This window comes from Vigna angularis, chromosome 7 (genome assembly GCF_016808095.1).
Source record: "Vigna angularis cultivar LongXiaoDou No.4 chromosome 7, ASM1680809v1, whole genome shotgun sequence".
Classification (NCBI taxonomy): Eukaryota; Viridiplantae; Streptophyta; class Magnoliopsida; order Fabales; family Fabaceae; genus Vigna; species Vigna angularis.
Window position 1 is genome coordinate 18,174,805 of NC_068976.1, and position 22,080 is coordinate 18,196,884.

Genomic DNA, 22,080 nt, shown 5'->3' on the forward strand with positions numbered 1-22,080 from the left:
CCTTGCACCAAAACAACCTGGTAATCGATTACACATGTTTTGTAATCGATTACCAGTGCTTTTGGTGGCATACAAATTTGAAGTCGTGCAGGGTGGTCATGATTTCAACACTGTGTAATCGATTACCATTACATTGTAATCGATTACAAAGTCTTGAAGTCGTTTTTAGGGTGCACGACTTCAACACTGTTGCTATGAACAGTGTGAAGTCGTGCAGGGGGGCACGACTTCTTCATTTGAAGTCGTTTGGGCCCCCCACGACTTCCCCATTTACGTTAATTTGTTTGACTTTGCCTATTTTGGTAATATAAGAGGCAAATTTGCCCATTCTCGTGCAAAAGCCCATTCTGGCGACTACTCTGATGTGCATAATTGATAAAGTCGATAGCCTTGGGTGATTTGACAACAATGGCAGCAATTCTGTCTTGGTGAAGCGTAATGCTGTGAACCAGAAACCTTCATCTGGGCAACAGCATGGTGAATATAACCTCTCGCATTTTCCGAACTAGATTTAAGTGCTGCTACAGAACCCTGATGTGGCACATGGGCAACCTCTTTACAGCCAGGACCTTGACCAAATAAGCGACAGTGGCATTCCCAAGCAGCAAGAACAAAATAAAGGGGTCTCCCCTGGCTTTCTCCACAGTGTGAGCGAACACATTCCCTTCGATGTAGAGTGTAAAGGGTAACAGTATGAAAGCCGCCAAGGGAGCCATGTAGAGAAGCAAGTTCATGGAGTGAAGCTTCTCCGCTTCAGAGGTCAAAAGAACCATTGCCCAATTTGAGAAGGTGTCACGAAGAGCAGAGGAGAGAGAAAAGAAGCGTAGCCACGTAAGCGTGAAGTTAACACCGTTACTACCAACTTAACGGACAGGACTAAAGTCATACACTTTTCATAATATAGAGACCTAATGTCCTCATTTTTAAAACCGGGTATTAAATGGCAATTCAGCTATTAACATGGGGACTAAGTAGGTATTTAAGTCTTTATTTTATTATATTCCATTATGATCCAATTCATACCATTCCCTTTTTTCCCATCAATCGAAACTATTTTTGAAGAATACCAATCCAAACTAAGTGTCTTTAGGCACTACTGGGCTCAAAGGAAAAATTACACGTATAATATAGTAAGGGGAGACAAAGATGGTAGATACATAATTGATATTATACTATCAAATGGGAAAACGAAAAGAAGCAGTGGTGAAATTTTGCACATACGATTACTAGGTTGGAGGGAAGAGCAGTGGTGATCAAAAGAAAAACGAAACATGAGTGCCTCACAGGATAGCGCTATTGGCTGTGGGAGAAAAATGTTGGATTTTGTTATCCTCGTTTACTGGGAAGAGTTATGCTCTAAGTTAAAAATTACACACTTCACACTCATTGACATATTATTTTGCACTCTCCCATTGCTAAATGTTCGGAAGCATGGACTTAGTGACATGTTCAGCCGTGAGGCCTTGTTTGAAATTCACATCAAATATCATGTCATGTCTGATTGAAATTATTTGCCGAATAATCAATAAAGTAATGAATGACAGGCACAAAAAACGGATTTAGATCCCTGTTCCTAAAATATTACAAAAAGAGCTGTTTGTTTTTTAAAACGAATTCATAAAGGGATCTCACATGACTCTTTTTTGTAACCATCATAGACCTAAAATCTCAAATGAGTACCCTGAGCTCTCCAGTTTGCAGCGCATATTTGCGGTGCTGGGACAGGACCGGTGCCACCTGAACTTCCATTAGTATTGATTCTAGGTCATTATAGGTGGGTTCCTTATGTTCATTAGCTGCATGCATAATTGCTTGCAATATTTGCAAGGGATCTCCATGGCTGACAACCAAAATTGCACATCTGCAAGATGTAGACAGAATTACATTAGCAATGAATAAAAACACCAAAATATACTTAAGGAAATAAGAATATATCCCTTTTGTTTAAGGACAAGAATAATATTTTGTACACCACAGATGAAAGAACTATGTACCTGCTTGTTTTGACATTAGAATATCAGTTTTCACATTTTCTAATGTCTTGTACACGTTTCAATACAAAGATTCAAAATTAAATCTACCAAAATCAGTTTACTTAACTTCAAAACAAAAGAGCAATGTGTCAGATCAAATTTCATAACAGAAATTAAGTTTTCTAATTTCTGAATGCAGCTTATTTTAAACTAGTATTTTGGCAGCTTGAAAAACTGCAGGTCTCCAATAGATTCCTCGCACACATTTACGCTAGAAAAAAAAAATAGTGTTACATAAGAAAGACATCACCACCCTTCAAATTCTGATTCAATAGTGGTCATTGCACTTGCCAGTCGACCCGCAACATCCTTGACACTTTCTCCTCCTCCTGGCCCAACAAGTGGATCTTTTCCATCAATATCCCAAATTTCTTCGTACTGTTAATGAATGAAAAGGAGAAACCAATGAGTTGGAAACTAAAGGGTTTGACAGTACTTATATGCGCCAGAACCTTTAAATGGTGGCAACGATATGCTTAATCAGAACAAGATTAATGTTCCAAAGATAGAAGATTTCTATAACCAAAAATGGATAGCAATTTTATTTTATGTTTTATATAAATTAAGGCGAATTAAAAAACAGAAGGAAGCTGAAGAAACTGGCGTTGAGCATGGCTTACTTTATCATGCGATAAGAGTTCATATGAGGGACCAAAATAGCGTTCACGAAGATCTTCAATCACCTGCGTAGTAAAAGAGACTCAATTGACGAAGCAAAATAATAGATGAATAGGAAAAGAGGTACAGATGTACGATATTAAGAGATGAATAAGAATAAATGAAATTTGAAGGATGGGAAATTAGTGGATGAATGAAAAGGGAAGTGCAGAATGTGGATTGACATAGTTGCAGTTGTGGTAGTTGAGTTGTTCTGGTTCACCTTACACTGGGGACCATCAAAAGGAAGATTGAGGAAGGAAGCAACAAGATTAGCGGTGTGTATTGTTCTTGAAAATGGAGAATAGCAAATGCGCACATCAGCAAGCGGTATATTTTTCGCCTCTAGTTCCTGTGAAGAGTCCGATAATAGAGTTGAAGTTAGAGCATATACAGAAAACGGCGACGCAATTAATTGACATTGGCGTGGTCTTGGAGACGAAATTCTACAGCAGAGAGAGTGAAAGAGTGAAATTAGGTTGGAAGATTTGGGTTTGGGAGAAAAAAAGTAAGGGAAGGAGAGATACCTTTTGGAACAATTGTGCAGCTAGTTGTGCCTGGTGAACACCATCGGGGGCCAATTGGAATTCGGGGCGAGTACCATTTTCCTGAGATTGAATGAAAGATCAGAAACTAAGAAAGCAATGGAAAGGATAGGATTTAAAAGGAATGGAGAAAACCATGGAGGAAACGATGATGCCTCGCTCGTTGGGAATGCTCTTGCCATGCCTCAGAATCCAGTACCTGTTCTTCGCAATTGACATTTGATATTCTTCCCCTAATTTTAATCTTTTTTTTACTTTCAGAATAAATAAGGTAATAATAAACCATACTTCCCCTTTATTTATTTATCTCGGGGGGCATGAGTGGAAATTGCAAAGAGGACCTTTCGTTTTGATTGTTGTTAGAGAGAGAAAGAGTGTGTGAGATCGGAGAGGAGAGAGAGATGGGGGTGAGAGGTAAGGTGAGAATGTCAGTATCAGTGATGAAGGCGGCGATGAGGGAAATGAGACGGAGTGTGACGTACATGCCTCGACCGGGGGACGGAGCGCCGCGGGGGGTGACGCTGATACCGGGGGACGGAATTGGGCCTCTGGTGACGAACGCGGTGGAGCAGGTGATGGAGGCCATGCACGCCCCTCTTTACTTTGAGAAGTACGAGGTGCACGGGGACATGAGGCGTGTGCCGGAGGAGGTTCTGGATTCGATTCGGAAGAACAAGGTTTGCTTGAAGGGTGGTTTGAGGACTCCGGTGGGTGGGGGAGTAAGTTCCCTCAACGTTCAGCTCAGAAAGGACCTCGATCTCTACGCTTCCCTCGTCAATTGCTTCAACCTCCCCGGTCTGCCCACCCGCCACGACAACGTCGACATCGTTGTCATTCGTGAGAACACCGAGGGCGAGTATTCAGGTCTCGAGCACGAGGTCGTTCCCGGCGTTGTCGAGAGCCTCAAGGTCAAACTTCTCTCTCCACTCTTTCAATTTACCATTATCTGTCATCCACATTCTAATTCTAACCCTCACTCACTAAATCATTCAGGTTATGTCCAAGTTCTGTTCCGAACGTATTGCAAAATATGCCTTCGAGTATGCATACCTTAACAACAGGAAGAAAGTCACCGCCGTCCATAAAGCCAACATCATGAAACTCGCTGATGGTCTCTTCCTAGAATCTTGCCGACAAGTTGCAACCAAATATCCTGGTATCAAGTACAACGAGATTATTGTCGATAATTGCTGTATGCAACTTGTCTCCAAACCCGAGCAGTTCGATGTTATGGTTAGTTAATTCGTTCATGCTATTCTCCCAGTCAATAATTTTCATAAGAAAGTCTAGTAGTTTCTAATGCTTAAGAGCTAGTTTTATCCATTCTGAATCCCTTGTACCCGTGTGATTCATTATCTTAGGTCACGCCTAATCTGTATGGAAATCTAGTGGCTAATACGGCAGCTGGAATTGCTGGAGGCACTGGTGTAATGCCTGGAGGTAATTGAATTCTGTCAATGACTGATGATATTAATATGGTTAGAAGAGAAAGAAGAAGCAAGAAATGAATGAATGAATGATTTATAGATAATTGTGGTGATTGCACTGCAGGAAACGTTGGGGCTGATCATGCTGTGTTTGAGCAAGGTGCTTCGGCTGGAAATGTTGGAAAGGAAAAGCAGGTGGAGCAGAAGAAGGCAAATCCTGTTGCGCTGCTTCTCTCCTCAGCCATGATGCTGAGGCATCTTCAGTTTCCTTCATTTGCTGACAGACTCGAGACTGCTGTGAAGCGTGTGATTTCGGAGGGTAAGTACATGACTAAAGATCTTGGTGGAGACAGCAGTACACAGCAGGTTGTTGATGCTGTCATTGCCAACCTCGACTAGACCATACCAATCCTTCACCTACATTCCTTCCCCATATATAACATTTTACTTCCTATCTAAATTCACTTTCGGTATGCTGAAAATCATTTCAGCCAGTTTGTGTAATAAAAGTTAAATTTCTCTTTCTATTGTTCACCATGTTTGTGGTTTCACTTACTTCCCCCACCCTGTATTACACCAAGAATAATTTTATGCGTACTTGCCGTGTGACATTGTTTGCTAAACAAAAGATGTGCATTTTTTGTATTTCGAGACTAGATTCGAGCCTTGAAAGAACCTTGGATTAACATTCGGTGAATAATCAAGAGTACACTTAAGAATCGCATTTGACTGCCAAGCGACAAGTCTCAAAAGTTTCATGACTTTGATTTCACCTAATGAAATTCGATTCGTCCTTTGTCATCCTCTAAAATGTCAAGTGGGGAGAATAAACTGGGGCACCTATGCTTACAATGAAATAAGAACAAATGCTATTAGATGGTGAAAATTATGCAGTTTCGTTTGACACACTCCATGGTTGAACGCAGCTGAAGCAAACCTTGGTGATTGGTGTAGAACGTGGATTCTAACTGGAAACAAGCACGGCTAAAGTCGTGTCTGTAACCGGCATATCTGCTTGTCTATACATCATTTGACAAAAACAAACCATTACCTTGTGTGCGTTTTGGGTTTGGCAGTGGAAGATACCAAACTGAACCATTTTCCTTTACAGGGTAAAAAAGATTGTGAAAAATGTGCTTAACAGAGAGTTTTCATATATATATTTATGACTAATTTCATAGCGATAACCTAGAAAATGATTCTAAAATTGCCTATCTCTACACGGGAACGACGAAAAAGACCAAGTCACTGACGGAAAAATTAGTCTTCAAATGTCAAATCTAGTGTTTCATCCACATCCTCCATTTATGAGACCGCCTGCAAATATGAGTTACAAAACATATAAGATAAAGTAGAATGAATATCTATCCAGAATGTTAAGATAAAAATATCACAAAATACTAATTTAAAAAAATAAAAATTATAAATTACAGTTTGTTTTCCTCAATATCTGAGTAAAGCTATGAGGTAAGTCGTAGTTCACCAATAAACTCACAAAGATGCAAAATTTAACGCTTCATAAATGGGCATACTGCCAGGATCATGCTGTCTAATATTATCTTTCGCTCTTTCCGGTGACATTATGAAACGGAACAATAGGCTATATCGACATCCTCGTACACTTTGCAATTTACTGTCAAAATCATTTTCAATCAGATCAAAAGTCATCTTGAAACATTTAAAATGAAGATTAACCAAAGCTCTATATTTGATAGAGAGAATAAATAGAGTAGAAAAGAGATATGAGAAAGGAATGAAAAGAGAAGTTATGTAGTTGAAAAAAAGTGAAAAGGGAGATTTTTCAGTTTATAGTTGATAAAAAAGCAAAAGTTTAAAAATAGATCCACAATCAATTATGGTCTATGAAAATACTACTGGCTGTAAATTAAGCAACACAAGCAATCATGTGTAATAGAAGTTCTTCTCTCTGGCAAAGTTTATAGTTTTTTATTGTGTTTTCAGCGACTCTCTCATTTATCCTATCTTCCTTCCACCCATTCCCCTTCCACCGAATGGAGCCTAGGGATCATAGAACGTAAAGCCTTATCCCATAAGTTAGGGTCAGCTACGTAGATTAAAAACAAAGTCAATGTACTCGAGGATCTGAAGCAAGGTTTTTTTTAATGGTTTCAGTAAGTGTCTTACTTCATATCCCTCAAATGAACTATGTTCTATGCGATTCACATGATCAAACAACCATATTTATGTTTCTATCATCTCTTCAGGTGCTACTCCTACTTTCTCTTGAATAAGAATTCCTGATATTATGCTTTCTAGTATAACCTACTAGTCCACCACATTAGTTCTTGTTGGTCCATCACTGGGCACCATTGGTCTTAAAATCCCCAGATTCCACCACCAAAACATTATAGCAAATCAAGCCTATTGCCTAAAACACTTCTATTTCAACCGACAATCTTAAACCCTGTGTATACCTTTCAACCTCTGCAACTTTTCATAACTTTGAAAGCTAGATCCAATAATCTTGAACCACACAACTTGTGGAATGACGAAGTCCTTAACATACATCCCGAAAACAATACTAGCTTGCTCACACTTTGTTGTACTAGCTTTTAATACACTCCATCAAGGAAATTTTTTTCTACAGATAAACCAAACCAAGGACAAAAAGGTAAGGATAAAAACAATATTATTTTAATAATTCCAGAGAAAATAAACCCCTGCAATGATTTTAACCATATTTTACTCTATCAAAAAGAAAAGACATGTTAGAAATTGTAGAAATAGACACTGACCTCTATACTATTTGTAAATCCCTGTGTAGAAACCACCAAGGACCATTCTTTGAGAGACATCTGAAAATGTACAAAAAGCACAAAGGATTCAACCAAAAAGGAAAAAAAGAATTGAAAGCACAACCAGACAATTAATACACTCAATTACTCTATTTCTTAGTATCAGCAAATACTTGAAGATATGATCAGCAATGTAAGAACGTGAACTTCAGGTACTGATTTTCAAACAGCATTTTAACTAATGATATTGAAGCCATGGCACTTATACAGGATTCCACAGTGAAATTAAAATAGCATAGTAAGCTCAATCAATCATGCATACTTCTTTCACTTATATACCATTAATTAGATCAATGGTTGTTAGCCCAACATTTATTGGAAAATATTATAATCAACGAAGGACAAATCACATCGTGAAAATTAAAGTATACAACATATTTTCCCGATATACACATACAAATTAATGTGCCATTTTACCTGACAGCGCCAGCTACTGAACGAAGAGCCATGAAGAGAACTAAGCCTAGCCATACGCCCTGGAGGCCAAAAAGTGGAGGTGCAAACAACAAGAATGCAGAGGAGACTGCTCCCACAAACATCTACGACGCAATTACCAAAAAGGTTAACCTCGAGAAGCATATGTACCACGAAAGAAATATCATAACAAATTCAGAAAAGTACACCTTACCATGGAGAAAGCAGCATATCGGAAATCAGAAACACCATAATGGAGACCGTCAAAAATATATGCCAGTGCATTAAATGGTTGAGAAACACTGACAAACTAGCAACAATCATAGATAAAAGCGGAATTACGAGGCAGATACAGACAAATGCAAACAAATACTGACAAATCAATCAGCAGCAACACACTTACCAACACTAATGATCTCACCACCTGCAAGACTTCAGAATCCTGAGTAAAAATGGTAGCTAGAGATCCAAACGATGCACCCAGAATTGCAGTCAAGCAAATACCCATTACCAGTCCAATCTGGAAATTCATAACAGGTTCTCAAATAATTCATAAAATCTCCTTGTATGACATAGTTAAACAACTATAGCTTAACATAAAATCTGAAAATAACTAAGGAATGAAAGGCATTAAAGGCTCAAAATTTAATGGATAAAAAAAATCAGGATTTACCCTTAATACAAAACTAGTAATCTCCTTCACAACTTTGTATTCATGTCTGGATACAGAACTTGCAACAAGGGCCTATAAATAATAATACAAAATATAGATGTATAAGAAAAAGGGTATGTACAACAAAAAGACAGTATTAAAATTGAAATAATTGAAGACTTTAAAATGTAAAAAAGTGTCAAAGTCAAACAAACTGAAAATTTCCCCCAAAAAGTTCAGCAAAGCCTGTCTAATTAGCACTCCATTTGGTTGAGAGGATGGAAATAACATTGGATGCTTGGCCAGATAAGAAAAGAAAAGAAATAATTTTAAGAAATGTTAATACCCACTGTACTTTGTGGTACTTATTTCTACTCTATCTATCTCTTCTCATCAACCAAACACCTTTAATTTTCATTTTATTTCTCACCGATTTCCACTCTAGCAACTTATTTTTATCCAACATATTCTTTCCTCTCTCTATAAACAAAGGGCCAGACTAATGACTACAGCAGAATTATGTTGGCTTCATTTTTTTCATTATAATCTAGCTTTGTTGGCTTAACTTGATTCATTGCAAGACAGCATAGTATTATTACTAGATCAAAAGAAATTCAAGAAGTCGTACTACAAGGAGGAAAATGTTAAAAAGATAAAATTACAAGAAAAATAATCCCAAGGTTTCAATAATTCATTTACCTGACCAGATGCAGCCAAGGCATCTGTAAGAAGGGAAACAGCCAACCACACTTGCATACATATCTGATGTGCAGCCATAGCTACTGGACCATGTCGAGCAGCCATTGATGTCCCCAATGTAATGGTTGAAAGAACAGCAAGTGTTCTTCCAAGAAGGTAACCACCTGTGGCAGCCCAAAGATCAAAACTATAACAACTAAATTAACCTAACAGAAAGCTAAGTAATATACAGAGTAAAAGACAAAACAAGAAATGCGCCCATGCGATCATAGTTATAAAACATCATAAATTAATAATCTCGTTAAAAAAATATTCTTCTGATCCCAACTTGGGCCAGTTTACAGAGTCAGTAATTTTGATAAATTAATTGCAGAACACTTTTTGGTAAGAGTCTTATGTAAGTTTTTGTCAATAACATAAACTCAATCTCGAAAATTAAAAATATAAAATATAAAATATAACAAGGACAATTTAGTAAATTAGGATTCTACTGTTTTTTTTTTTCTAGAAATTTAAAGCCAGGGGAATTTCATCTTTAATTTTTTTTTTCATTGAATATGAAAGCTCTGGTATTATGTTTTTGAATTGCAGCGGAAGATTGTAAAGTGCTATTGCTACTATGAGTGCTTCTCTTTGTGTCATTGGTTCCAAAGAGGTATTCCTCATTGTTAGCGTTTATATGTTATGATGAGTAACTAATCTTAACCGTTACATTTCAAGAAAATGAATGGTGATGATGAGTAACTTTCTTAGAGTTACTATTAGAATAATTTGATCGCTCCTACATAGATTGATAGATCGTCAGAGATGGAGAGAGGGAGAATACAAATAATCTACGTAGGCATATAAAAAGTTTTAGAATAACACCCATTTAGAAGTATGTAATTGATTAATTTAAATACAAAACCAAAAAAATTGGAGGTGAGATCTTTTTCTTGGAAAGTGATTTGGAACAGTGTTTGAGATTGCATTTAGTGTCTGGTTGCTATCTTCCCTATTTCTCCAAGGAAGACAAAATCATTTTAAAAGGAAAGTGAAACACATTCTTTCATCTCAGGGTTTAGTAACAAGTAATAATAGAACGCATACCAGAAAGAAAGAGACAAATCCTCACCAGATTTAATATAACTGCCAAATTGCAGGTTTCCCATCCTTGGAGGTAGTAACTCGGCTCGTTCATTCAGACACCAGATCATCAGAATGGCCCCAATATATCTGCAGTATTAAAACTCAATCGTAATTTGGAATAAACCCTTTCAAGAAATAGAAGGAGAAAAGAACGCCTTTGAAAAGGAATTACTGAGAAATAACAGTGGAAATGGCTGCACCAGTTACACCCAACCGAAAGTAATACATGAGTAAGGGAAATAAGAAGACAGATGAAAAGTTGCCAATGCCTGCAATTTCATAGAGAAATTAATACAAACTTACATTCAACAGTATAATGAAAGATATTTTAAATTTTGAAAGAAATAAAACAACAAGAACCCTTAATTTATCAAAATCTAAAATTAATTTTCGAGATTAGATAACAGTCATAGTTTTGATCATTAATTAGAGTTGCATGGACCCTGATAAATGTCAGGGAATTACCATAAAGAAAAACAGCAAGAGCAATATCCAGTTTAAAAGCTGTAAGCATAATTTTCTGTTAGCATCACAGGGCGGACTTAATGCATTACTTTAAATAGAGTTCTGTAATCTACAGAAACATGCTCTAATTCAATTGTACGTAGTGTTGGCATCTTGTCAAATTATGGTTCCAATCATTTACAAACAATTCACTCTTTAGCTCATAACTTTCCCAATAGATTATCATTAACCTATCACATGATAGAAAAGATCTTTTTCCTGTCCCTCCTTAAAACCACATGCAAGGCATTTGCAGTAGGAAACATGAGATAGTAAGGCCACAATTCTAACCGTAAGTACCTAGTTCATGAGAAAATTCAAATTAATTTCTCAAGAATCATGACCAAGAGAAAGGACGTCAAAAGGCTAAGACCGTATCAAATATTGAAGGAGATTATTAAGCAAGAAATGAACACAGCGATGGGAAATTTAATTTTCAGTAACTTATCTGAGGAAGTATACTCATAATAATATATTCATGAATTGCAAGTATAATATCATCCTTCTAAAGGTATCATAGTACATGCAGATAAATACAATAGACAGCAAAAAAATATATAAAAAAGGTTTAAAAGGAGAAATTAACAAAGAAACACAAACTTGAAGTGTCAATCACTTGCCTAGACATATAACAGGAGTTTTCGTATCCTTAAAACCACGGAAAATGCCTTGAAGAGCCAAAGAAAGTACAACTGCAGGAGCACCAACAGCTCTTAAAGAGAGAAAGTGCCGTGCAGGAGCATAAGTTGGATTTTGCTGTTGAAAATAATTAATTCAAAAAGGAGATTACAACTCACATGATTTGACAAAATAGAAGAGTGATGTTAAATAGACTTGTAATCAGCACAACAAAAAGTATCCAACGTTTAACAGGGGTACTGTAATTACATGCATAAAGTGGAGTGTTAATGATAAGCTGGAGTGTGTGTTGAGGTGAAAACATACCGTTGATACACCGATTAAATTTAGAAATGCTCCAGATCCCAGGGACAAAGCCAAAGCCTCAAAAATGCCAAGGCCGAGTGCTAAAAGCAAAGCAGTGGAGACAGAGGATAGCTGTTTTCTCTGGGGAACTGCTTTGAAAGGTTTACCATTGCCAGTATTTTCTGTAGCACCCTGATCTGTTGTGCAAAGTCACGGCATTAAACAATGATGTGCAAGAATGCAATGAGAAAATCGAATGAAAATGTTGGAGAGGTAAAAAAGAATCAACCTGAATCAGAATGCTGAGTAGAGGCAGCCTTGGCCATGTCCTCGGCAACAAAGGAAGTGGCAACGCTGAGAAGGGGAATGTTAAAAAGCTTAGAAATGATGTTAAAGATGGATACGGAAACGCCCGCAGAAGCCAATTCGACAGTGCCTGCGAAAGCAATGATAGATAAGACAGAAGGGGATGAAAAAAAAAAAGTAGTGGGATAGAAATTGGGAGGGAAATGTTCCAACCGAGTCGACCAATGTAGGCGGTTTCCATCAACTGCGACAAGGGGTCAATCGCCTGACCGGCAAGGGCAGGCAGAGACAACAATAGAAGCTCTCGTTTGACATCCACATCCGGGAGTTTTCCATTTTGATCGAGCGGCAACTTACTGCGAAGGAATTGAAGATGTAATTGTGATGATTGTTGTTGACGGAGGCGCACAAATTCATAGGAAAAGAAGAGTGAACTTACACGGAGGGGTTGGGGTGGAGCTGATGATCCTCGTCGGCGTTTTGCTGGTGTTGTTGTTCGGAGGTGAGGGAAGAGTGTTTGGCGCGAAGGGTTATGAGAGGCGATGAGAGGCTTTGCGCTTGGCGCAGAAAGCGAGGGCAATAACCGTAACAGATATGGTTGCGGTTGAATACGAAGGGTCTTCTTCTGGTAGAGCCATGGTGTTGAGAGACAAAAGAAGAGGAAGTGAAATGGGTGGCTTCCATGGCCGTCGCCGCCGGTAACTGCAACTACCTCAAAACAAGAAAAACTTCAGTTCAACACATCTCAATTAATTAATAAATAATAATTATAAAATATATAAAACTCCATGAAAACCTGCAACGCAACCCACAGAATGTATCGGAAACGCCGCCAGTTAACCTCTCTCTCTCTCTATCTCACCGCTGCAGTCTGCGGATAGCCTTTCCACTACACAACAGTCACATACTCACATTCTCTCTGTGCACTTGTTTCAAGATTCCTCACAAACATTTTATACATTTTCACAGGTACACGCCAATTCCCAACAATTTATGTTCCAATCATCCCCTTTTTTCTTTGTTTCCGCAATTCGCGAATTTTAGTTACTATAAATTTTAAGTCTAGACTTACTTTTTCCCAATTTTCTAAAATTAAGCAAATTTAGTTTACTATTAATATATTATTATTATTATTATTATCATTATTTCTTTGTTTACAGAAAACATTATATGTTTATAAATGATAAAAATATCAGTGATTTGTTTATATATATATATATATATCTCTGTGTGTGGGTGGGGGGGGGGGGGGGGGGGGGGGGGGTTAAGCACTTAGTTAATGTGTTTATTAAGACCAATTTAGGAAGTTTGTGAAACTCTAAAAGTTTTAATAAAAAAAATAAAAATACGGTTAAATATTTTAAATAAAAGATGGGATGGTTTATTAGATATAATTTTAAAAATGTATTTTATTTTAAAAGATGTTTTAAGAAATAAAATTTGATGAATTCAATTAGAAAAAAAAATATTATTAGATATTATTATATGATCATTAATATTATTGAATATTATTATATGATTACAAGATAAAAAATATATCTTAAGATTTAGATATAACTTGATATTATGGTTAGATATAATAATAATAAAATATAGTATATTTTTTTAGAAATATAAGGTTTAATGAGGAATTTTAAAGGTTGAGTTTTTATGAGAAAGAATAAAAAATTGAAGAGTAAGAAGTAAAAGGAGTTAATTATTATAGTTTTTTTCTGGTTGCAGCCGGTGTTGTAAGAAGAGTTAATTATGTTTATTTTCATGAATAAGATGATAATTTGCTATGGTTGTATGTTTAATTATGTATATGATGATTTGTTTTATGTTAAGTGTCATTTTCAGTGCATGGTTTAAATCGAGAGATTGTATCAAGTTTTGGATAAAAAAGTATAATAGAATAGGGTTAAAATCATAATACATGTGATATAGAAAACTATGGGTACTATTTTGTTTTTTTTGTTTTGAGCTATCTCATTAAAATTATGATTCTCACTTTCTTAACCACTGTATCATCTAAAATTTTGACATATGTTTCTTGACATATAGTTTTTCACTTTCACTATTAGAATCTATGATTGAATCTTTGTGGTATTGACACCATTATTAATTTGAGGTATTGACTAGTTGAAAAGCGTTTATTTGTGGTTTTAGTTTTAATTTAGAATAACATAGTGTTTATTTTTAATTTGTGATTTGTGTAATTCAAATGGGTTGTGAATGGTGGAATTTGAATTTAAGAGTCGGAGGATTTTTAGAAATTTTTGTGATGAAAATTTTAAGATTTGGATTTGTAAGGTACAAATTTAGGGTTTTTTTAGTAGGATTAGGGTGTAAATAAATTAACAAATTTCATTTTAATATGAAGACATTGTAAATGTTATTTGACTATTTTTATCATGGGTGGTTGAATTCTCGTGATAAGAGATTACATGATTAAGTTAAGTCAACTTTATTCGGTTTATGGATAGATATTTTTTAAGAAATTTGGTCATTATTTTGAATAAGAATTAATTAATATTATGTGGTGTGAATATATGGTGATATATGAAGTCATGATAACTAGTGTAGGATTGAAATGTCTCCATTATTGTAATGGAAGTGTGATTAAGTTTTGAAGGTGAAATGATTCTTAGAGGTCAAATGAAAGAAAATGAGTTAAACTTGTGTTAAGTAAAGTTCAGTTAATTGAGAAAAAAATTTGTGAGTTGTTGTGTAATAAGAATTAAATGAAATAAATTTAGAGTTTAATCTCTTGATATTGAGAATTCAAGTGTGATCTTAAGGTAATTTTATTAGATATAAGACATGATATTTTATTTGTTTAGAAATATTTGATGGTTTTGTCTTTTATAATCTTAACATCTTCGTGGATATGTTGAGAGTTGAATATTTTTTTTCATGTCTCAAAATTTTGTGACATTTTTCACTTGGCAATTCACTGACATTTGCTGTGGGTTATTTTTCCTTCAATAGAAATAAGATGGAACAATTTGAATATTCGTTGCTCTTAGTGTTTTGCAAAACACGTTCATATCAATTAATGAATGGTTTCTTAGTCTTTGACAGTTTCTATAAGCTTCTAACTAATTGACAATTTTTAGGTGATTTGTAAGTTAAAGTATGAATGTTAACTTGTGTTTGATTATATTTTCTTAAAATTATATATAACGTCGATAAAAAAATATTATTAAAAATAAATAATCAGCAGTGTCAAAAATTGTAAATATACATACAAAATAATAAGTTATTTTTTTTTTCATTTTAACATGGTTTATTTTATTATAAATTAGTGAAAACACGTATGTGTGTCCATTGTTTTTTATTCTAGTAAAAATTTATTAAATTATAAAATAAAATTTATTTAAAATAGTTATATAAAAAATAATCTGTATACAGAACCTCTCTACAAAGTATACCGATTTGAGTTCTAAAATTGTTGGTGAAAGTTCATGAGTGTTACAGGTTTTCTCTCCAGCAGAGGGAATAAAAGTCATGCAACCACATGATAGAGACGTGAAGAGCGACCAAAATTTTGTATAGGACTGCTAAAATAAGTACTAACTAACCATGTTAAGGTGGAGAAAGAATATTGTGCCTTAAATGTGTCGTTGTTACGTGCTAGTAATGCCCACGTATACGGTAAGAAAACAAGCAGAAGGATAAGAACAGTTTTAATTTACCCGAATCTCTGAATTTTGTAATTTAGGTTGGTTGATTAGTTACAGTGAGTGAGGCATCTAACAAACTTGGAATGCACGAAATCAAAATTCAAATTGTGATTTCTGATTTGGTGAGAGAGTGAAATTTGATTAGTTGGGATTTATAAGTGAGAGAAATCAGCACCTTTGCCTTGTTTTCTGTTCAAAGGTCCTCTTCTCCACTCTAACTTCTTCTTTCTGTTATTCTTTCTGTTCTTCTTAGAAAACAGAACAAAATGGAAAACGGGAGAAACGGCGTCGTTCCAGCGAACGCTCTTCTTCTTCCTCCTCCGGCCAACAAATACCAGCAACGCGTTGAGTTGGTGAATTTGGGTGTAATGGAAAGGAAAAAGCATCTCACCACGCGCACAGGCAAATCCAGAATAGTCGGACTCCTCATTGCGAGTGTTCTTCGACGCCGCATCCTCCACCGCACTCTCATCTCCGCCATCTCCGCTTCCCTTCTTCTCATCTTCGCCCTATTCTCTCTCTTCATTCCCTCCCCGGTAAGTGCAAAACCGTTTCATTCCTTTCCGTTTTATATCACTGCTCTCTCCTTTTCTTCTTTCTCTAAATTGAAATCAATCATCCTTTCTTTGTTGTGCTCCGTGGTGGTTTGCCTTAGACTCCGCCTCACACTCACAATAATGCCCGAGTTAGATCACTCTTGGAGACACATCAGGATTCCGTGTTTGGTGTTCCGGTAAGCTATATATGAAACGTAAACTCCATTTTTCGTTTTCATTTTACTCTGATTTTATTTATTTATTTATTTTGTGTTGTTTTGGATTTGTAAGACGAGTGGAGGAAGTTGCAAAAATGATTTATGGAGTTCGAGGCGGTCACGCCTTTTCTCTGGTTGCAGTATCGCTGGTGACAATTTCGCAAGTAAAGCCGATCCCGGGAAAACCAATTTATGAATTTAATTTTGGACTTCAAGTTAATCAAAACTGCTGTCCAGTGTTCATTCGTGTTTTAATGGACATGCAATTTGACTGCGAAAATACTTATTTCTTGTACTTGCAGAGGCTAATGTCAAAACTCATCCAGATCGATATTTGTTAATTGCCACCAGTGGAGGTTTAAATCAACAGAGAACAGGGGTAGGCTCCTTCACCAACTAACAACTAGAGTACAGTATTGTATGTGGGAATGACTTTTAATATCACCTCGTATGTACTTCTTTTAGTCTAATAAAAATTCAAGGAGGAAAACGTATTTGATTCACTTCTTTCTGCATGCAACCAACAGTATTGCATGACCATGAATGGTTTGATATACGGGTTTTGTCTGGGCTACCCAGTTTGACGAGTGATTTAAGGATATGCTGAGTCGAGCCACTTGATGAGGTTCAAATGCTGCGTGTTGCTGCAGATAATCGATGCTGTCGTGGCTGCATATCTTTTGAATGCTACACTTGTCGTTCCAGAGTTGGATCATGCTTCTTTCTGGAAAGACACCAGGTCTGTCTTTGTGTTGCACTTGCACTGCTATCACTCATCTCTTCATCGTATGTGGTAGTATTTTTAATATGCAAGCAAAGTTAATCGTCTTTCACCTCTGAATTTGCAATGGACTAAGTACTATTTTTGCAGCAACTTTTCTGAACTGTTTGATACAGACTGGTTTATAACATTTCTGCTGAATGACGTGAGCGTTGTAAAACACCTTCCGAGTTCGAAAGGGAAATTCGTGGCTCCATATACGATGCGTGTTCCAAGGAAATGCAGCCCCAAGTGCTACGAGGATCGGGTTTTACCCATGCTGGTCAAGAAGCGAGTAAGTCTTATCTTAGCATCTTCAGTTACAGCAGTAGATCTTCATTAAAATTATTTTCACACCTTTCTCCAATTAAAATCTGGCATTTAAGTATTACTCTTATCAGATAACCAGTCTTTATCCAATACTTTTTTCCCTAGAGTTGTCAAAGTATAAATTTAAATTATTGGATTTGTGGTTCCAACATCTCTCATCCACCATTTTTGTATTGTGATCGTTTTTCCTCCCCTGCTTTGAGCCTAACTAACTAGTGATGTAATGTTGGAAGGATGTTGTATGCTCTTTTGTTTTTGTTCTATAGGTTATTTATATGCTTGGTCTCGTTAAATTTATAACTTCATATACGCATTCAATAGTATAATTTTTTCAAATTGCTAGTTTTGGGAACTTTTTCTTTTAAAAACTTCATACACGTTAAATTGCCTTTTCTGAAAAATAAAAATCATAGAGATGAAAATAAATATATTTTTAAATAGTTTCCTCTATACGCGGACTGTTTCGATAAATGTTCCGTGGCTTTTACCATGCAACAAAAGTAGTAAATTATATACTAAAGGGGACATTGGACAGATTAGTTTTAAATTCATACAAAAACATACGAATTAAAAAAAATCAAGAGGAAATATTTTATTACAAATATAAAAATGATATTAATTTTCACTAAATAAAATAATATTATAAAAGCATGCATAGTTTATTAAAAATTATAGTTCAACTTTAAAAGAATAAATATTGAGAATGATATATTACTTTTGAAGATAGAGTGTACTGAAAGGTTTGTAAGGGAGATTTTTATGATGGAATATATACATGTAATTACTTGAAAATACATATGACATTTGACAAAGATAATGTGAGTATAATTATAAAAGGAATATTTGATTATACATACAAATAAGGAATAAGAAAATAAATGAAGAATTGACAGAGCATTGATTATTCAAATTGAAATTTTCCAACATTTGATTTCATAGGAGAAGTCATATGCGTAACGAATAAACAAATGCAAAGTTTATTCTAATAATGTATTTCTATTGTCTTTAAATTATATTTAATGCAATATTTTATTTTGAGATCTTATATTACTTTTTTTTATTGGTTCTATGTAATATTATATCCTACCTTGAAATGTTAAGTAAATTTTTGTTCTTCTCATAATTTATTTTTTATTTAATTTTTGTTGGTACGAGGGTGTAAAAAAATAATTTTTTTGAGATACTGATAGAGTTTTTTTTTAAGATTTCTTTCTCTATGATGCAGATCTCCAATGTTTATTTAGCGGAAGATCTTATAAAAATGAGATATTGTATTTAAGATCTCAAGTAAAGATCTTACACTAAAGATGTTTCCATTATTTAAAAAATAATCCTAATTTTCTTTTAGGAATTAGTTAAGATAATCTCTAATCTAACGTGTTTAATTATTTTTAATATAAGAAGTTGAGCCATTATTATGATTATTATTATATAGGGTTAAATATCTTTTTGATTCCTTAACTTTTAACGAAAATTAAAATTAGTCTCTCTTCAAAATTTTGGCCTAATTTAGTTTCCAAACTTTAGAAATGTGTGAATTTAGTCTTTTTAACTAAATTTTGTTAGGTTTATTTGATGTTTCAAGTGCGTTTCATGATAGTATTTGAATTGTTTACACCTTGCTTTAATGTTCACTGATAAATGCGTTTAAAACATCAACAAAATTTGGTTAAAAGTACTAAATTCACACATTTCTAAAGTTTAGAGACTAAATTAATCTAAAGTTTTGGACATGGCTAATTCTAATTTTCACTGAAAGCTAAGGGATAAAAACATATTTAACCATTATTATATATAATAAGGACATAAAAAATTAACTTAGGGTATTTTTTAATTTTATTTATTTATTACGTATTAAAATTCATGAATGTACTATTCGAGTAAAATATCAAACAACTATAATTTGAAAGTCTTACTTTTTACTTTCAATTTTAAAAAAAAAAAAATATATATATATATATATATATATATATATATATATATATATATATATATATATATATATCTTCAAAGGTTAAGGTCAAATGTTAACCGAAAATGTTAAGTCTTTTATGAGATTAAAAGGTTTAAAAATTTATATAAGAAATGCATAAATAAATAACTCCTGAAAAGATTATGTACTGTTTATTCATTATTTCCCATGAAATACATAAATAAATCATCTTAATTAGTGACTGGTGTTTTTTTCAAGAAGAATTAGTGAAAAGTGTTTGGGATTTTTTTTTAATTCTTTTTTCAAAGCTATCACTATGGCAATTACTAATTTTCAAATAATGTAATGCGCACGCTATGGTGTTGTCCTTGATTCCATGAATGACATTTAAATTGTGGATACACGCAGGCTGTTCGGCTAACTAAGTTTGACTATAGACTTGCTAATAGGTTGGATGAAGATCTACAAAAGCTTAGGTGCAGGGTTAATTATCATGCTCTCAAATTTACGGATTCCATTCAGGGGATGGGTCATTTGTTGGTTGAGCGGATGAAAATGAAAAGCAAGCATTTCATTGCTCTACATTTGAGGTAAATTTTATTAATGTTAGCCGAGCTTTCTTCCCGGTTTCTTTCCTGTACATTTAGTCCCTGAAATGAAATGTGCGGCATGGAACCCATATCGGTGTCAGAATTTGTGATCACATATTCTTGTAAAAATTAACTCACATTTTGTACTTGAGACGTCCGCCAATATTAATTTTTCTTATCACAGTTCAATGTCATAAACTTTGATTTAAACTTTTGTTTCGTTACAGGTTTGAACCAGATATGCTTGCATTCTCTGGTTGCTATTATGGCGGGGGAGAAAAAGAAAAAAAAGAACTTGGTGAAATTAGGAAACGGTGGAAAAATTTACACGTAAGGTTTTAGTAGCATCTAATCAATCAGCTCCACATCTTTTAGCATATATGAAAATTGACATATTTGTGAATGAACAATAGGCAAACAATCCTGACAAAGTTCGACGACACGGAAGATGTCCACTCACCCCAGAGGAAGTTGGTCTTATGCTAAGAGCACTTGGTTTTGGAAGTGACATTCACTTGTACGTGGCATCTGGCGAAATATATGGAGGTGATAAAACGTTAGCTCCCCTCAAGGCTCTTTTTCCGAACTTCCATTCAAAGAAGACCATAGCTACCAAAGAGGAGTTGGCACAATTTGTGTCATTTTCTTCTCGCATGGCTGCCCTAGACTTCATAGTTTGTGACGACAGTGACGTTTTTGTTTCAAACAACAACGGTAACATGGCCAAAATTTTAGCTGGAAGAAGGTAAGTTACTTGTCTAGTGGTTAAATTTTTTTGTAACACTAGCTATACCTGGAAGTTGGAAAATTACTTGGTTCGTACAAAGAAGCATTTTAATTTTGAAAAAATTGAACTGCAACCTTAATTTAACAATCATCTCAGCAACTATCTTCCATTTGTGTAAGGCCTGAAGTATCTCGGGATTGAAAAGCAACAGCAATTGACCATCCAAAGCAACTATGATATTTCATTATTTCTTGATGCTGATAAAGTAAGTTTTTCACCTACGCAGACTCATTTTCTCTGTTGCAGGAGATACTTTGGTCATAAACCCACCATCCGCCCAAATACAAAGAAGTTGAACAAATTATTCATGAAGAAAAATAATATGACCTGGGAGGAATTTGCCTCTCGAGTTCGAACTTTCCAGATAGGCTTTATGGGAGAACCAAATGAGTTGAGACCTGGCAGTGGTGAGTTTCACGAGAATCCATCATCTTGCATATGTCAAAACTCATCATCTGAGTCACTTGATAACTACGAAAGCAGTACTAGAAAAAACTGGGCTGAAGAGCAGTTTTCAGAGGAAGAGCTGGATTGGTCCGGGGGACATTGTTTGCAGTGTAAGAAACAGAATAGGGTGAAAGGAATTAAACTTGATTCAATTCCTCTTTTAGTGAGCACGGGCCAAGCTGAATTGCAAGAATTCTTCTCTGATTAGTCAAAGATTAAATTCCATCTCTAACTCTGTTTTGCAGCAACTTGTCCCTGATTTTCCAGTGACTGTGGTATGCTTCCACACATAACTTGAGACATTTTTTCATGGAAGGTATTGGAAAATTAATGTTCAGTACATATTCGGGTTCGAAGACGAGCCGCTTCAAAAATGTAAAAACTGTAGCTATAGTATAGACTATTTTAGAGTTTGAAGCTTCTAACTGAAACTCACGAAGGAGTTGATAAGGCAATCTTTTGTTTTGTTGTACATTGTCCCTACTTGGTGTTATGTCAGTGATAAAACAATAAATCATAAAAGAATAAGTACATTTCTCTGGAAAAGAATGTCAGTGATATAGATGTAAAACAAATCATGAAAGTAATGTATGAAATACACCATCTTAGATTATAAAAAAGGGAACAAATTTGGTAAGGCGTATAAAATGCAAAAAAACATCAATTTATAGAATTATTTATTTTTTCGCCGAATGATATAAAAAGATGA

At 35.0% G+C, this 22,080-nt stretch overlaps 4 protein-coding genes across 12 annotated transcripts; 2 read left to right on the forward strand and 2 right to left on the reverse strand.

The window, feature by feature from the left end:
• Positions 1 to 1,473: 1,473 nt before the first annotated feature.
• On the reverse strand, positions 1,474 to 3,503 carry LOC108322752 (phosphoglycerate mutase-like protein 4). Its single transcript, XM_017554975.2, has 6 exons — positions 3,371 to 3,503; positions 3,218 to 3,298; positions 2,914 to 3,042; positions 2,654 to 2,716; positions 2,287 to 2,411; positions 1,474 to 1,861 (listed from the first exon to the last, which is right to left on the reverse strand). Exons 1-6 carry the CDS (start codon positions 3,452 to 3,454, stop codon positions 1,669 to 1,671), a joined length of 675 nt encoding a protein of 224 aa, XP_017410464.1. The 5' UTR covers positions 3,455 to 3,503; the 3' UTR covers positions 1,474 to 1,668.
• Positions 3,489 to 5,290, forward strand: LOC108322751 (isocitrate dehydrogenase [NAD] regulatory subunit 1, mitochondrial). Its single transcript, XM_017554974.2, has 4 exons — positions 3,489 to 4,143; positions 4,229 to 4,468; positions 4,597 to 4,675; positions 4,787 to 5,290. Exons 1-4 carry the CDS (start codon positions 3,637 to 3,639, stop codon positions 5,059 to 5,061), a joined length of 1,101 nt encoding a protein of 366 aa, XP_017410463.1. The 5' UTR covers positions 3,489 to 3,636; the 3' UTR covers positions 5,062 to 5,290.
• A 485-nt stretch (positions 5,291 to 5,775) lies between these two features.
• On the reverse strand, positions 5,776 to 13,071 carry LOC108322749 (protein DETOXIFICATION 45, chloroplastic). Of its 9 annotated transcripts, XR_008250427.1 has the most exons (17): positions 12,902 to 13,042; positions 12,545 to 12,813; positions 12,319 to 12,461; positions 12,089 to 12,235; positions 11,821 to 11,996; positions 11,496 to 11,631; positions 10,544 to 10,640; positions 10,358 to 10,458; positions 9,244 to 9,407; positions 8,566 to 8,637; positions 8,296 to 8,412; positions 8,107 to 8,202; positions 7,896 to 8,017; positions 7,419 to 7,478; positions 7,098 to 7,264; positions 6,158 to 6,295; positions 5,776 to 5,979 (listed from the first exon to the last, which is right to left on the reverse strand). XR_008250427.1 is itself a non-coding variant. In XM_052880205.1 (15 exons), the coding sequence occupies exons 2-14, from the start codon at positions 12,787 to 12,789 to the stop codon at positions 7,421 to 7,423; spliced, it is 1,674 nt and encodes a 557-aa protein (XP_052736165.1). In that variant the 5' UTR covers positions 12,790 to 12,807; positions 12,918 to 13,071; the 3' UTR covers positions 5,776 to 5,979; positions 7,419 to 7,420. The 9 variants fall into 9 exon arrangements, 5 of the variants coding, with proteins under 5 accessions (XP_052736165.1, XP_052736166.1, XP_052736163.1 ...); XR_008250425.1 differs by lacking the exon at positions 7,098 to 7,264; XR_008250426.1 differs by lacking the exon at positions 7,098 to 7,264 and having other exon boundaries at positions 6,094 to 6,295.
• Positions 12,906 to 21,843, forward strand: LOC108322748 (protein ROOT HAIR SPECIFIC 17). The gene is made up of 11 exons (XM_017554964.2): positions 12,906 to 13,074; positions 16,024 to 16,306; positions 16,426 to 16,503; positions 16,598 to 16,688; positions 16,827 to 16,903; positions 17,175 to 17,263; positions 17,396 to 17,579; positions 19,956 to 20,137; positions 20,365 to 20,467; positions 20,551 to 20,882; positions 21,171 to 21,843. The coding sequence occupies exons 2-11, from the start codon at positions 16,037 to 16,039 to the stop codon at positions 21,577 to 21,579; spliced, it is 1,815 nt and encodes a 604-aa protein (XP_017410453.1). The 5' UTR covers positions 12,906 to 13,074; positions 16,024 to 16,036; the 3' UTR covers positions 21,580 to 21,843.
• The last annotated feature ends 237 nt before the right edge of the window (positions 21,844 to 22,080 follow it).